Source organism: Pelophylax lessonae (assembly GCF_965119305.1).
Source record: "Pelophylax lessonae genome assembly, chromosome: 5".
Lineage (NCBI taxonomy): Eukaryota > Metazoa > Chordata > Amphibia > Anura > Ranidae > Pelophylax > Pelophylax lessonae.
This window is the reverse complement of record NC_138772.1, coordinates 312,610,206-312,625,717: the sequence shown is the minus strand read 5'-3', so window position 1 is coordinate 312,625,717 and position 15,512 is coordinate 312,610,206. Positions and strand designations below refer to the sequence as shown.

The 15,512-nt window shown below is 36.8% G+C and overlaps 1 protein-coding gene across 1 annotated transcript in view; it reads right to left on the bottom strand.

Moving 5' to 3' along the window:
* Positions 1-217: 217 nt before the first annotated feature.
* Positions 218-15,512, bottom strand: part of CDH20 (cadherin 20) — a 577,159-nt gene continuing 561,864 nt past the window's right edge. Inside the window, exons 10-13 of the mRNA XM_082259717.1 lie at positions 14,470-14,591; positions 9,066-9,183; positions 4,871-5,122; positions 218-2,183 (exon numbers count right to left, since the gene is read on the bottom strand). Of these exons, the coding sequence (XP_082115843.1) occupies positions 1,690-2,183; positions 4,871-5,122; positions 9,066-9,183; positions 14,470-14,591 (986 nt within the window). The 3' untranslated portion in view covers positions 218-1,689. The remainder of the gene's footprint in view (positions 2,184-4,870; positions 5,123-9,065; positions 9,184-14,469; positions 14,592-15,512) is intronic.

Sequence of the window (15,512 nt, the reverse complement as noted above, 5' to 3'; positions counted from 1 at the left end):
CCATAATATTACATGCCATTGTTTGGGATCCACTCTCATTCTGAGGAAAAGTATATATAGGTAACCTGTGACATCACTGAAGACACCTAAAAGAAGGTATGTATATATAATTGTTCTAAAAGTGGTACAGTATTGTGAAGGCAGATGGAAGTTCATTTTTAATAGCAAACCAGTTACATTATCAGTGGACCAAACATTCACAACAAAACATAAGAGATATCTTTAAGTACAACTTTTTATTAAAGAAGTGCTAAAGTACTGGCTGTTCAGTACATCATATTTCATTACCAAAATTATTGACAAATATACAAAATGTGGTTTACTTTTCTGGGATTCCACAATTGTTCATCAAGTACAGGGCTGTCCAACTGGCAAGCTGAAAACAGCCCTCCAAAGCTCTTTGGAGCTCCCAGTTTCCCTGAAAAAATTTGCTTGGTTACATATTCATTTAATTCATTAGTAACGGGCCCAGGAAAACATACTAATTACAGAAATGTGGGCCCCTTTATGGAAATACTCGGACAGCTCTGATGTAAACATTTCTTCGGTTAAATAACATAAAGAAAGCCATTTAAAATGCTGGTAGTGTACATACACCTTAAAGATGAACGTCAGCCATGTTAAAATTCTGGATCTGGTTTTTAATCTTTACCCACTTTCTTTTATTGGTGAAGCAGAGATGATGCAATACAAAGTTCTCCAGCACACAACATAAATCATTGTGTGTATTCTTTCTTCATTGCTACATAGAGCAGGAACACAGAAAAATAAATCTCCCTTGCAAGAAGAGAATGTAAACAGGATCCAGATAAGATTTTCTTCTAGGTTTATACCTGCTTAGCTATGACATGAACAAGAAGAGTGGTCAAGCACAGGAACCAAAAAAAAAAAAAACAACTCTTTTCAAATGTCCATGTGGACATCATGAGGGTTTTTTTCCACAGAAAATAACATTTTATTGGGGTTATGTTAGAAACTAATGGTGCCTTTTGGGCTCCTCTTAAATTATGTATTTGGCTTTCATGTATAAAATGTAATAACATCATTTGGCACATGGCAGTGACACAGGATGTTCAAGCACAAACAGTTTAACATTTTTTATCTCAGCAAGTGCCACCATAAAGTTGAAAAGGAAAAAATTCCATGAAACGGAAAACAAAAATGTTAGTATTATTAGGTTTGATCGGATACTACATACGATTCCAGTGCTTATACGGAAATGAATATGAGATCAAACTGGTCATAGAAATAGATTAAACAGTGTTATTTTTTTTTGTTTTTTTACACATTTTTGACATTTTCAGTAGTGAGCATTTATAAATTAAGAATAAAACAATATTTTCCTTTGCTTATTTGCCATTTCATGTTTTTGACAGCAAGTGTAAATGTTGATGTTGTATAAAAATATATCCCATAACACTCCAGGATGTAAAGGTCCTTTGAATCCAAGAAATTTTTAATCTTCCATGGATGATAAACATTATCCAGTATGTTTTTGTACATGTAGACCAAATAAAGCTGATCCAGAGAAAGGTTAGGCAATCATAAGCTATCATCCATGTTTAGTGACTCCACCATTTATGGTTTTCCATTTATGTAATGTTCAATTGAAATCCCAAAGTAAATGGATCCAGATTAAGTGGGGCTCAATGCCCTGCATAAAATGACTCAAATCTCCTTTTTTTGCCATCACAAAGATGAATTGCTATCCTTGGTTCCGTACATCTCAGCAAGCTTTTTGAACCGTGGACCCCAGTCAGTAAGATAATCATAGCTCTGATCAGAGTCTGTACTCAAAGACTGCAGTGAGCTTAGTGACTGAGCCACTGAGCCTTCTCCCTCAAACATATAGGTTTGAAGAGAGTCAAAAGGAGGAGCACAAATGTCTGTGTCTGCTTCATACAACTTAGCCAACATATAGCTGTGAACATTGTTGTCCACCATACATGTCTGAGGCACATAACGGGACAAGCTTTCAATCTCTGGCTGCATGTCCTGCCTGCTTTTTCCAACATGGACCTCCCTTGGATTCCAGAAAGCTGCCATGTCAAATGCCTCTGTGTCTTCTTCTCCTCCCCCTTCATCATCATATCTAACAATGTTTTCATGGACATTGTCTTCTTCATCAATAGTGTACGGTTGTTTTCTGTGTCTTCTCATTGATAAAATAAGAAGCACCAACACTGCAATAGAACAATATCCTCGTAAGTAATAGGTTATTTTTATGAGAACCATTCACAACAAACAGATTCATTTCGAACCACAGCAGACTTTCACACTCTATATTATTTTGAAAGGACTTTCTCATCTGAAGCTCTATAAGGAGGGAAGTTATGTAGTGAAGGGGCTGTCCTCTTTCAATTAATTTGTAGTGGTCGAAACAATGTGGGTTGACAATGCTGACCTCTAGTTCTGAAAAAGATCATTCCTGGTTGTCATTGTGATTTTCTGGCTTCACTGACCCAAGCTAAAGCCCCGTACACACAATCAGATCATCAAAAGATCTGTTGTCCGTTTTTTGTGGCATGCTAGTCTGTTGTGGAAAGTGAAGAGGTTATTTTCATACGAATTTTCCCGTACAACAGAATTCTACTTCTGAAGTAATGTCATGTGTTGGATTGCTTTGTATGTGTTCTTTCGTCTCTGAGCATGTCTAGTCTTGCTCTTAAGATTTTTTTCCATCAAAATCTGTACTAATGAGACAAAAATCGGACGTTGTATTACGGACAACAAAAATTTTATAGCCTGCACATCAGGATTTTGTCAGCCGAAAAGTCGGAGTCGGCTGTCGAAAGCACCATACTAACAATCCGAAAATCGGCAGATCGGTCGTCGGACGAAATTTCCCTTCAGATTTTCTTATCGTGTGTACGGGCCTTAAGTTTGCTGATTGGGAGTTCTGACTTCACTTTGAATTCATTTCACTTTTGTTCAGTGCCTCATTACCTACTGACACAAGACAACTAGAATTTTTAGATGGAGGTCAGCAATTGCAGCCCATCTTTCCCTGATTACTGGTTTGCTTTAACGTTTTTGGTTTTAAGTACACTTTAACAAGGATTAAAACAAACAGTGCTTTTCTAGTGTAGCAGTGTTTTTCACAACTATATATTTATTATCAATAAAATTAAATAATAATTATATTCCATTACTGGGTAATTAATTATTAATGGGATTATTTCAGACATTACTGATCATGAATGGGTAGTGCACTGGAAGGTGGTTTTCAACCATGAGTAGGCAGACCATTTCTGATCGACAGATAGTATTCTATCAGTCTGTGATCATACTACCATGTCATTCTTTGGAGCTCTTCATAGAGATATGTATGCTTCCCTTTTGGAGAGACAGCAGAGATGTGATACATTCATTACATTCAAGACAACTAAACATTTGCTGTTTGGGCCTTTGTTATCTTGAGGGCCTTGTCACTATTTTCCACATAGAACTAAAACTAAAATCAGCTTCAAACTCAGGAATGGGTTTTCTGCAGAAAACACTGTTGTTATCTCACTGCTGATGTGCAACTGACAGGATTGGATTAACTTGTTCCGAAGTAAGTTACATGCTGGACTAATGGGTTCTATGAGGGGGAGCCTTGTTTTAAGAGGGGTATCATGTAAAGTATATTTCACGGTACATATAACTGGGGATGGCAAATAGTTAATGTAGTGAGGGACCTTTAAAAGTATGAACAGATGATTGAAAGAAAGCCTGTGATCTTGATGGAGCTATGTAGGTAGAAATACTGGACTGGGAGTTTTGGGTTCATATGAGAAGTTCCTTGGCACATACGAAGCTGTATAATGAAACCCTGGGGAATATTGAGAGATGTGTGCATGGCATGTCGTCAGGCTCATTTATCAGAAAATTATTGCCATCTTTGCTTGGGTGTCAGAGGACTTTGTCTCTGCAATGATCTGAAGACTAAAAAGAGTGTCATTGTATTGAAAAGAACCATTGATGTAGGGGGATGCAAAATGACTTATACAGAGCATAGTGTCTAAAAAAATCTCAGAAACTTTGAAGGAAAGTCAATTTCATTAATACATTCTTTCAGAGGCCAAAATAAAGAGATCATTTTGATCTTGGTGAACATTGTCATGGTAAAAAAAATGTAAAAGGCAATGTGGTTGATTAACTAAAGGCAAATAGACTGTGCACTTTTTCAAAGTGTAGTTGCACTCTGCATTTTCCTTGCACGTGATTGGGTATTCTTTGCTCATTTCATTTACTAAGCTCTGAAGCAATTGGTCTTGTAGAGTGCAACTGCTCTCTGTAAAGGTCACATCCTATTTGCCTTTAGTAAATCAATCCCAATGTTCAAAGTGAAGCTACTCATTAGCAACCAATGAGCTGTGTGCTTCATTATTCTAATGGCTAAAAATTGATTGCAGGGGATTGACTGCAATAGGTTTTAGCATTTTATACATAATCCATGTTATTTTTGGTATGCCATGTTAAATAAGCATGTTTGACTACAGAAATCTGAAGATAAAGGAAACATTTTTTTATGATAAGGGATTAGAATTAGAGTTGACTGTATGCTGTATACATGATTTGTGTAACATGTGTCTATTTCTATTTGTTCTTTGTACAATAACGGTAGGCCTCTCATATATGACCTGATATTTGCAAGTGGGATACCTAGTTCAAGCACTTGGACAATGGAGGGGTTCATTTCCAAAAAAAAAAAAAAGAGAGCTTGACCTTAACAAGTTGGAAATGTCTGTGATCACTCCTTTATGGTTCAACTTTTGTTCATAGAAAGCAAAAAGTGGCCTTTCTTGTGATGCAATCATCACCACCCAATACAATCTGTCAACATGTGTTTCAAATAGTATAATATTTTTTTACAGTATCATCTTACCTAATAACACAAATATGCAAGCAAGAATTGCAATTAATGCCCCTCTGCTGAGGCTTATGGGTAACGTATATGGTTCAGCGCTGCAGGACATTATGTCACCATCTTCATCACAGCTGCAAACTTGTATTGTTAGAGTACCAGTACTGCTCAGCATGGGCCTCCCATTGTCTAATACTAAGACGGGGATGTAATAGGTGCTCTGTTCAGACTGTTTGAAGCCAGATTTCCTGGTTAAGATCCAAGCAGTGTTATCTGTGCAAATAAAAAGACACATTTTTTTAGCAGTTGAAACCTGTTTGGTATTGTATATTGCTTAATTACAAAGAGACAATAGTTAAGACAATAGTTAAGATGTTTAATAACGTAGTAACACAAATTAATAAACAATTAATTTATTGGGAACGGCCTCTTAAAGAAGGGAATGAAAGGAAAGTTCAGCTGAGAACTGATATAAGCACACTAGAAGCTATGACAGTTATCACATGCTTTGGGACATGCCCTATATATATATATGTAGAATGTGCATGTACCAGTAGGCAAAATGAAAATACTGCAGAAAACAGCATCGCTATGTTTGGTTATGGATTTAATGTAATTTGTTGTACATTTAAAACTTTTTTTTGGGAAATCAATAAAACTGCACTCCAGCAATATTTGTATTGCATACTTACATTGGTCTAGTTTAGGTCTAGGTCTAGTATGCATTACTTAAACCTGATTGAATTAGGTGGAGAGGAGACATTAAGATCCCAATGCCTTGCAATCAGCAAATGCGTTGCACTCATTAATAAATACATAGGTGTTCTATGAATGGCACCTGTGGTTTGTGTGCAGTGGGGAAGCCACTTGCATAAAACCTGAGCAGGACCAGGAACATCACAGTTTTAAATCTAGAAGCACTGACTACTACAATGATTTCTGGCTTCCCCAGCTGTCCATCAGGTATGTATAATGTATACTTACGTTATTAAACAACTATTATACTCACAAGTAGTAAGTGAATAAAAGCAGGCATCAAGGCAAAAATCTGGTCTGACCCTAGTACACTAAAAGTGCTGTGTACACAGAAACTACCAGCCTGTTCGCTGTGTATGTACTGGAACTCCTGAACGCTGGCTCTGAGTACTTGCGCTCACACTGTCCCTCTGCCTCAATGCGGTTTGTCTCTATGGTGACTTCACCAAGAGGATTACGATAGATGTTTTAATAAATTACTTTAAACAAATGTATTACCCATTGTGAGAATTTTCATTCTGTGGGTAATTCATTCTTCTTTGGAATTTGAAACAGCCATCCACATAAGCAAAGAAGGATTCAATGAGAGACAGCTTGAGCCTGGTTTCACTCTATTGAGGAGGGGAGACACTGCAGTCTGGAGTCCCAAGCAGCCATCCATGCTAACAGAGGAGGATTCCTTGAGAGATAGCTTGAGCTTGTGTGCCTTTTCTTTTTAGTCTGGTGAGTAAGAATCTGATCCTTGTGGTAAAAGGGATCACTGTAGATTGTTCTGGGGCAGTGCAAAGGACGACATTTATCATAGAGTGGAAAGCTTTTTATTGCAATATAAAAGATATTTGTTCACAGAAGAGAGCTATGAAAGATTAAATTGGACACTTTATTTCTGTTCATATCTGTTTATTGAACATTTTGTATCACTACTGGATTCATTTTTGTATGTAAGCAAAGGACACCATTGTAATTTTATTTTTATTGATGCTTTTGTTGGCGTTTCACACATTTTATCATTTGGGTCATTAGTTGTTTTATATCTATCTATTTATCTATCTATATATATATATATATATATATATATATATATATATCTTATGACAAAAAAACTCCCTGTAGAAATATAATTACAGATGTAGCAGAGGTACAACTTTTTTGTTGGTCACCGAGATCATAATAGGAGCTTTACCTTCCATACTTCAACAGGCTTTTAGAAAGCCTTTACAATACTTCAAACATGTTTAAAGCCTGATGAAGGCCACAGCTTGTTTAGTCCTTTTAAGATCAGTGTTCAACATCCCATAAATAAAGCTGAAGAGTACTTTAAAAACTTAAAGAAAGTTGTTTGAAGCATGTTAAAAGCTTCGCACATGCTTTGTAAAAGCTTGCTGTTCTTAGACAAGCTGAAAACTCTATGTACATGGCTCTAGACAAAAAAACTGAAAACTGAAAACAAGAAAACTGTCACGGCAATAATATATGGTTTGTTTTGCTAGTATAGTGGGACCAGGGTAACTGGCAAGCTTTTGTACCCTATTAGTAAGTAAACAAAATGTATGTTTGGTTAGCTATCCCACATGAATAGACTTTTTTTTTTTTTAACTTAAAAAGTAGGTTAATGCTACCTAGCTACATTTACTTTTCCATGCTCTGATAACTGTCCCTGTGCCAAAATAATGAAAAATAACGTACTCAGCAGTCAATGGACTCTAGCATTGCCTTCCTGGCAAACAAAGTTGTCCCTCGACATTCTGCTAATGCAGATAATGCACTAAGTAATTTGCAGATAATTACCACCCTAATCAGCCACAGAACATGTAATTATGTGTTCGGTTTTAAAGGGATGAGGTGGCAACCCTAGTGCATGCGCAGACACACCACAGGTACCATAGATTAGAAAGGACCTTTGGCTTTCTGTGTGTGTGTGGGGTTGGGGTCTTGCATGTGTGCAGACATGTTACAGGTCTCTGGCCATTCCCAATAAAAGTGCCAAACAAAAATCCTCAGATCAGTCTGCACAAGCACACTTTCGGGTCTATATAATATTCTGCAATTCCACCTAGAGTAAAAGAAGGGGGATTTTGTGACGCCCAAAAACGCATTGGTGGTTCTTCGCTCTTTTGCTGTCATCTGTTGAACAATTAAAGATTCTTAAGCCTCTCAAGATTTTCATTTTGTACTTTTGTTGACCTAGTGCCCTCAGGGCCTTGATGACATTCATGCCTAGCATCACCTGTGGCCACCCCTTCTCCAGGGTGCTTGTGAGCTCGACATAGGCCATCACATCTATAGTTCTTAAATGGGGAGTCGTTCCATTTTGCTGCCCCAATGCTTGACTCCTAACAAAGCATTCTAGTTTAAGGGGTTCTTCTGTTTACGATTGGGGTGATTGGGGCAATCTCTCTGATGATGGCCCAACCCAAAGGGCCTGGTATGGACTAGGGGGGCCCTACGCAGTTTTTTTAAACATTTCTCTATTGCCGGGCAATTGCTGGCATTCTTTTCTTTACATTCATTTGTCAGTGGGGAAGCCCGCTGACAGATGATGACTCGTTGTTGTTAGGGATGCGGGCTGCTTAACAACCAGCTATTTTTTCACACAGAATTCGAATCAGTCAATTGTTTTTTGACCAATCCTAATTCTAATCATTCTGAAAAGTTGGAATTCATTAGAAAATTAATAAACTAAATGATTTTAAGGAAAACTAAATGAAATTGTACAAAAACTAAATGAAACTAACCAAGTCCCTGAAACCAAATTTAATGAATTCCATAACGAAACAAAATGAGTAACATAAAAAATCTATCTAAAGCGAAATTAAACAAATTTTTACGTTCTGCACATGTCCAATAAACTATTATCATTAAAAACCTTGCTTTGTTTATTTGACACTCTCATTGGACTGTATGTATGTGGATTCTCAACTCTGGAATCTTTCTGTGTTACTAAGGGGTGTCCCCATTTTGTGAAGTGCTGCCAAACTAGAGACAACGTGCCCAGGTACAGATCCAGTGGCCCTTTAAAATTTGAATCCAGTGCCCCATTAGTTCCTAGTTCTTGTGTTTATATTCCCATTGCTGTCTGTGTCCCCAGGGGGGAGATTTCTTCTCACTTATACTCCCAGTAACCATAATGTTTTGAAATCTTTCGACTGAAGACAAAGACAAAAACGAAACCGCAAAGTGAAATCTATTAAAACGTTTTTTATAGTTGTTTGTTCCTTCCTGTTGCAATGACACCCCTCATTTCTCGTATTGGTGTCACATGGATAAAGGATGAGGGGATCAATCTTTCTTTATTCAGGCCTCAATAGAAACCTGAAATAAGTTTCAACCCCAAACAATCTAAAATTTACAAACGCTTTTTTACGTTGGACTTATTACAATACAGTCAAATGCAAATGTGTTGGCTTTATAATCATAATAAGGACAATCCTACACATAATTCAGTCTTTAATATAGATACCTTGGTTATCTCTTAATGTAAAATTTGGGTTGTTGGCTCCCTCTGGAGGCAGGCTGTAGGATATATGTTGGCCGTCTTGAGGATCATCTTGGTCTATTGCACTCAAAGTCTGAATCAGCTGAAATGCAAATGAAGAATAGAACAGGTAAAGTTACTGATAACTGAACTCTATTAAATGCCTTTGTTAAAGAAGCTTAAGCTGTTTAAATTATATAATACATAACAGACAGTCGCAATTCAGGGGAAAATTAGCTGTCAATTTCACATTTCAGTAAAACGTTGGAAGGTCATAAGGAAACATCAACATTATATTTGAGTAACTCACTTAAAGCTTCAAATTTATTTGAGTTTATGAATCATTTATTCTACCACTGATGAAGGGTTGCTTCATTTCGAAATCCAGGGGATCCTAACATAGGAGAAACAAGGCTTCATTTTATAAAAGGCACTGTCGAATATCTGATCTTTTATATTTCTTCTTACTGCTAGTGATTTTAATTGTATTCAAGCTCTACTGTAATCTTTTTTATTGTAATTAAATATGTTTCCATTGAACTTGTTTGCCTTTCATCTTCTTTTCATGCTTGTGTTACCACGCTATTGGCCTTTGGCAAAGCTGCCTTTGGGTAATGCAGCCATAGGGCATATAGAGGGTTAGACTGAGACTAAAAACCATTCCTATGGCTAAAGCACACAACACAGTATGCTAAATCTATCTATCTATGAAACTGATAGGATCTTTACCATTCTGTCTGTATTGGGATATTATGTGTGTTTATAGAAAAAGACTTCTGTTGATGAAATCTAGTAAATCTATATTCAGAGAAATTTAACACTTTATAGCTAATACTGTTAATTGTGAATTGAAAAACAGTAAAAAGATTTATTTGCAAAATACTAAAAGAATATAAATTCATCCAAAGATTTAAAAAAAGAAACTCCTTGCTCAATATGGACACATTCTTAGATCTGAACTTCAGACAAGCATCTACATAAACTCAAGAAATAGTAATTAGGATCTGATTTATCTGCCAAAAGATATGAATTACTGTTCATTCAGTCCAGATTTATAGAGCCCTGTTTGACAGCACAGCCAAGGTTTTGACCCCCTTACAGTTAAGAAATACAGTGGTTCAGAGTTGAAAGGCAAGCCCACCAAACAGCCTGGGAGGTGCAATTAAAGAGAGTGAATCTGAACAAGGATAGAAATAAAAACCTGACAGTGGTTTTTGTTCCTTACAACTCTATCCAAATGTAAAATAAGTTTTGCCTTTAGTTATAATTTAGGTTGTATTCTAAGTTTTACTTTGCAGCTAGTAAATAATTCTACTCACATTTGGTACTTAAGCTTATTCTTTTAATTCTTACAAGTTCATTTTTAAATGAAATAAGGAAACTGTGGCCAATTATAAACTCTTACAGACTCTTAGTCTAGTAAAAAAGGGTATTGGCCAAAAAAGTATGGGACTCATGGATTTCTAACTTTCTCAGTAGAAATCTCAATGACTCTGTATGGACTCTCTAATTCATTGAAGCATATATGTGGGGTGGGTCATCTTGTGTTAGGCCAAACCCTGACCCTCTTCCCTTAAGTTTTTCTTCGCACTCCATATTCCTTAACTTTCTTCTTTTAGCTTTCCTGAAGAAGAGTCTTAAGCCTTTAAATAGATCTTTCTATTCTTTGGGTGCTTTTTATTTTCTTGACAACACTTATTTGATATTAAAAAGATTGTAAAATCTCATTTTATTTTGGTTAAAAATAACAAACATATTATACCCATCTCCTTTGTGCAGTGGTTTTACACAGAGTGGCCAGGATCCTCCTCTTCTCGGGTCCCTCTTCGGTGCTCCTGACCCCTCTCTCCTGTTGAGTGCCCTCACAGCAAGCAGCAAGCTATGGGGCATCCAAGCTGAGCCACAGCTCCCTGTGTCCATTCAGACACAGAGCCCTCTTCTCTCTCCTCATAGGCTCACTGAATTTAAATTGACAGCAATGGGAGCCAATGGGACCACGCTGCCATCTCAGCCAATTAGGAGAGAGAGTCTCGGGCAGCCTAGACACTCCTGCAACATCGCTTTATAGAGATGGGTTCAGGTAAGTATTAGAGGGGCTGGGGGGGGGGGGGGGGCTGCTGCACACAGAAGGCTTTAACACTTTAGTACTTAATCTTTCACACTTTCTGTGGTGCCTACACTCTTTGGGGCACTGACCCTTGGGAGTGGAGTTATGCTTTTTTGGGTATGCCTACTTTTTCACCACCCCACTTTACTAAGATGTAGGTACATATAAGTTGAATATATCCTTAACCGATTAACCTGCATAACCATTGCTGTCTGATGGCTGGTGAGGATCTATCTGACTGATCAAGTTAAAAAAGTGGAAGGGACTTGTGGCACCATTTCTGGCTTCCTATTTTTGGACTTCAGATGTCTGCTTTTGGGGACACTCGTCTGACCTCATTTAACAAGTCTCATATGTATGAGTATATAACCAGGAAATCCTTGTTCACACCGCCAGTCAGATCAAGTTCAACCAGTTGGTTTTATTTCATTACAAGCATTTAAGTCCAGATAAGATCAACCCTAGCACTGTTATGAGCTACCCCTGAAGAAGAAGAGAAGTTTGTTATCTTCGAAACATGTCGGGTTCAAAGTTCTAGTGCATGGTTGTATATCGTACATCTGTTTCATGCTTGTATATGTTTTTATCTTGATTTTCTTCACATGCATTAATAAATTATATATTTTTTGATCTACATATTATTTTTTGATTGGTTCAATATACCCTTGTGCCTAAAAAGTCCCATTTAGGAGAACCTCCTCTGTTTTGTATATTGCATCAGGGATGTGGCACTATGAACACTGGTCGCTAACACCCCCAATTAACCGATTAACCTCAACCCCTTTTTTTTTAAGCTAATGTGTATGTACTATATACCGTTATAAAGTAAGCATACCCTTCTGGAACAACATCTGTGAAATTCAATTGTGACTTGAATTTTGTATCAGTTGTTTAGTAAAAAATTATTGAAACAAAAAAAGGGATTGGCATTTAAGAATGACCAAATTATTTGCTTTTTAGGTAAATATAATAGTGTAAATATTGGCAAACCAAAAGGTGGGCACAAGAATTAGGCCAAAATGGAATTCCAGCAAACAGCTAAATACACAGTTTAAATAAATGTAAATTGCTTTACTCTACAAAGTATTTTTTTTATTCCATTCATTCTGATTCTATCATGCTAATAATATACACACTCCACTAGTAACACTCACTACTACTAGTAAGATTATGTCCTGCTACTTCATGGGTTAACTTTACTGTCATGGGTGAGCTTACTGCTTATTGTACAGAGTTGATAAAGCTGATTAACTGTCAAATGAGATGGCAGAAAGAAGAAAGGTGAAGAAAGGAATAGCTGAACTAGGAAGCGGAATTACCAAACCAAAAAAGTGTATTACCCGTTTAATTGCTTAGTGTGAAGAATATGTGTAAATAAGATTACCAGTACATAATTCTTTAGAAAAAAAAAAAAAAAAACAGCAAACATATGTATTTCAACTGTGTATTTAGTGGTTTGTCCTGCATTCCTCTTTCCTTCTTTGATGGCCAGCTTGTTATTGAGTTTTTAAATGGTAAATGCCTTACACCCAACACATGATGTATAAAAAATGAATCTACTCAGGACGGCCTAGAGATTTACAGACAATCAATCTGTCATTGGGGAAGATAAAAGCAAGTTATCACTTGCAGTGTAACAATTTAGGGTACATATATGATTATTTCACAAAGTTTTATGAAACACCATAAACTACTAAAATTATTAATCGTTTTTCTCATTTTTATTGCTTTACTTTAGGTAAGTAAAAAATGGCATGCTATCTTCTTTCCATTTACACATTCTTTTTTCACTTTATCACAAGACCCAGCAAAAATCATCTCTATAGTTTGGTATTACATTGTAATTACATTGTAATTTGCTACTAGATTGCTTTAGTAACCTGTTACATATACATTATGCATATACATAACAGTGCAAATTATATGAGTTGAATGAGCTGATAATATGCATACCTTCATGTACCCATATGGGCTTGTATACAAGTACTGCTCATATGCGCATATAGCTGCGTACCATTTGACTGGGCCCCTAATAATTATCAGTTGGAAAAGTACAGGTGCAAATTATCAAACATGAATACAAGGATATTTTTTATCTCGAGAGGTGAACCTTGCCTGATATAAAATAAAAGAAAAATTATATACTGGGGAAGTAAAGATTTATCATAAACCCTGCCTCAGCCCATCAACTCCATTGGTTTATTCAGGCAGTGTTAATAAGAAAAAAAAACATGCTTCTTTATATTGATCTGTGAACACTTAAAGCAACTACAAGACAAACACAGTACCGTAGATGCTTTAAGCAGGCAGTAATGGGCCTATTATAATCAATACTGATTGTGCAAAAGCTACACCTTCTGTTTCAAGCAAGGCTTGAGTTGATGGCCGTGGAATAAGGTCATAATGGCAAGAAAGCTATCAAACTCACAAGATTTTTTTAAATGGAAAAATTTTAAAAATAACTTACAGGCTACCATTTTTAACTGACAATCAACTATTGCAGAAAATAATTTTCACAGGACCAAAACAACCAATATTACCCATTGAAAATTGAAGCTAAACTGCAGACAGCCATCTAAATTCACAATGGTAGTACAAGTGAGTAACTTTATCTCTCCAAAATAGCCATTCTGTTCAGTCAGTCTTGTAACTCAGGTACTCCTGTCACACAGCATAGCTAGGTCCCTGACCTATAACTGATCATCAAAACATTCACTTTAGTTAAATCTCTGATAAGAGCTAAACAAAACTGTCATTTGATTTATTGGAAGAAGAAGCAGCTTAAACTGGTCCATGCATGAAAATGAAAGGTCCTGTTATTTCCTATCCCTCTACCCCACAAAGAAAAAAAACAAAAAAAACAAAAGCATTAAAAAAAAACTAGTTTAAACATAAAAATGCAAACAAATAAAAAAAAATAGGAGCTGAATGTCGAAAAAACTGAAATCAAACACTTCTGTCATGCTCACCTAAGCCAAGATAATGTCAGTTATCTTGCTCACAGGATCTTGGGGAGATTAATGACTCAAATATTGCTAGAATGCGCTTCCATGCAGGTCATGCAAGGCCCATTCTAAAGGTTTTATAATAGATACCTAACTGGAAAAAGTGAGACTCTTTCATATCTGCTTACAATTCAGCTTTAAGAATGCAACAATATACGAAATGGATAACAGCTGTGTTACTTTGAGGAATATTCCAAGAAATTCTACTTTCTTTGGTCCATAAAGTTTGTAGTGAGCTTTTTTCTACCCAACTGATATTGTTAGAAACCAATCTTACCTGTCCAGCTTTTGCATTTTCACACATAAACGTTTCAAAGAATTTTGTGAATACTGGAGCATTATCATTGACATCTAGTACTTTTATTGTAACCGGAACACTTCCAATCTGTGCTGGATTATCTAAAAAGATTGAAAAGATTAGAATGTCAATTATGTCCTTAGCTCTGTGCAATGAATGCAAGTGAAGAGTAATTCTAGGCAAAACATTAAACCAACCAGAAAGTTCCTCACAGGGCCATCGGGAGTGTACTTCCCTGAAGCCTGTTATAATATAATTCTGTTCACTATATTACCAATTAAACTTAAACTTCCAAATGAGATTATCTGATTGCTGGCTGTAAAAACTTCTTAGTGCTGACACATTTTTAAATGAGGCTTTCTGTGGGTGACAGACAGTGAATAATCTGCAGTGTTTGTGTTTCGGTAAGTCTCTCTTGCATCATAAACAGGAATTCTCAATTTGTTAGATTGCCAGTGGGTGATAACAGGTAACATATAGTTATGACCTTTCTTGGTCATTGACGTCACCCATGATACCCAGCTGGTTTGTTTAAAATTGGCAGCTGGCTAGAGATCTCTAATTTACAACAAGAGTAAAGGCAGGGAAGCATCATCATGCAGCAGGTTCTTGTGGCTACAGAGCATATCACGGCAATGGGTCACCGTAGGACATTATTTCCATTTTGTTAAAATAAAGGCCTTTGTCAAGGTGTCATGTTTTTATTTACTTGTAACTTTTTTGGGGAATGAGTAATAAGGTGTACCAATGTATCCCGTGCTGTGTGTGTGTGTGTGTGTGGGGGGGGGGGGCTTGAATATCTGGAGGGCCCTTTATTATCAAGAGGGCTTACAGATTCTGATACCTCCACATCCTCTGCACTGAGGGTATGGGGCCCATGTCCCCTCAACATGGAAGCCAGATGTCTAGCAAGGAGGGGGGAGGCTTCATCTCTCTCCCCCCTTGCAAGGTAACCTCCCAACCAATGTTAAGGGCATGTTGCTGGAATGGTTCAGGTAGGGGGGTGCACACACACTCCTCCC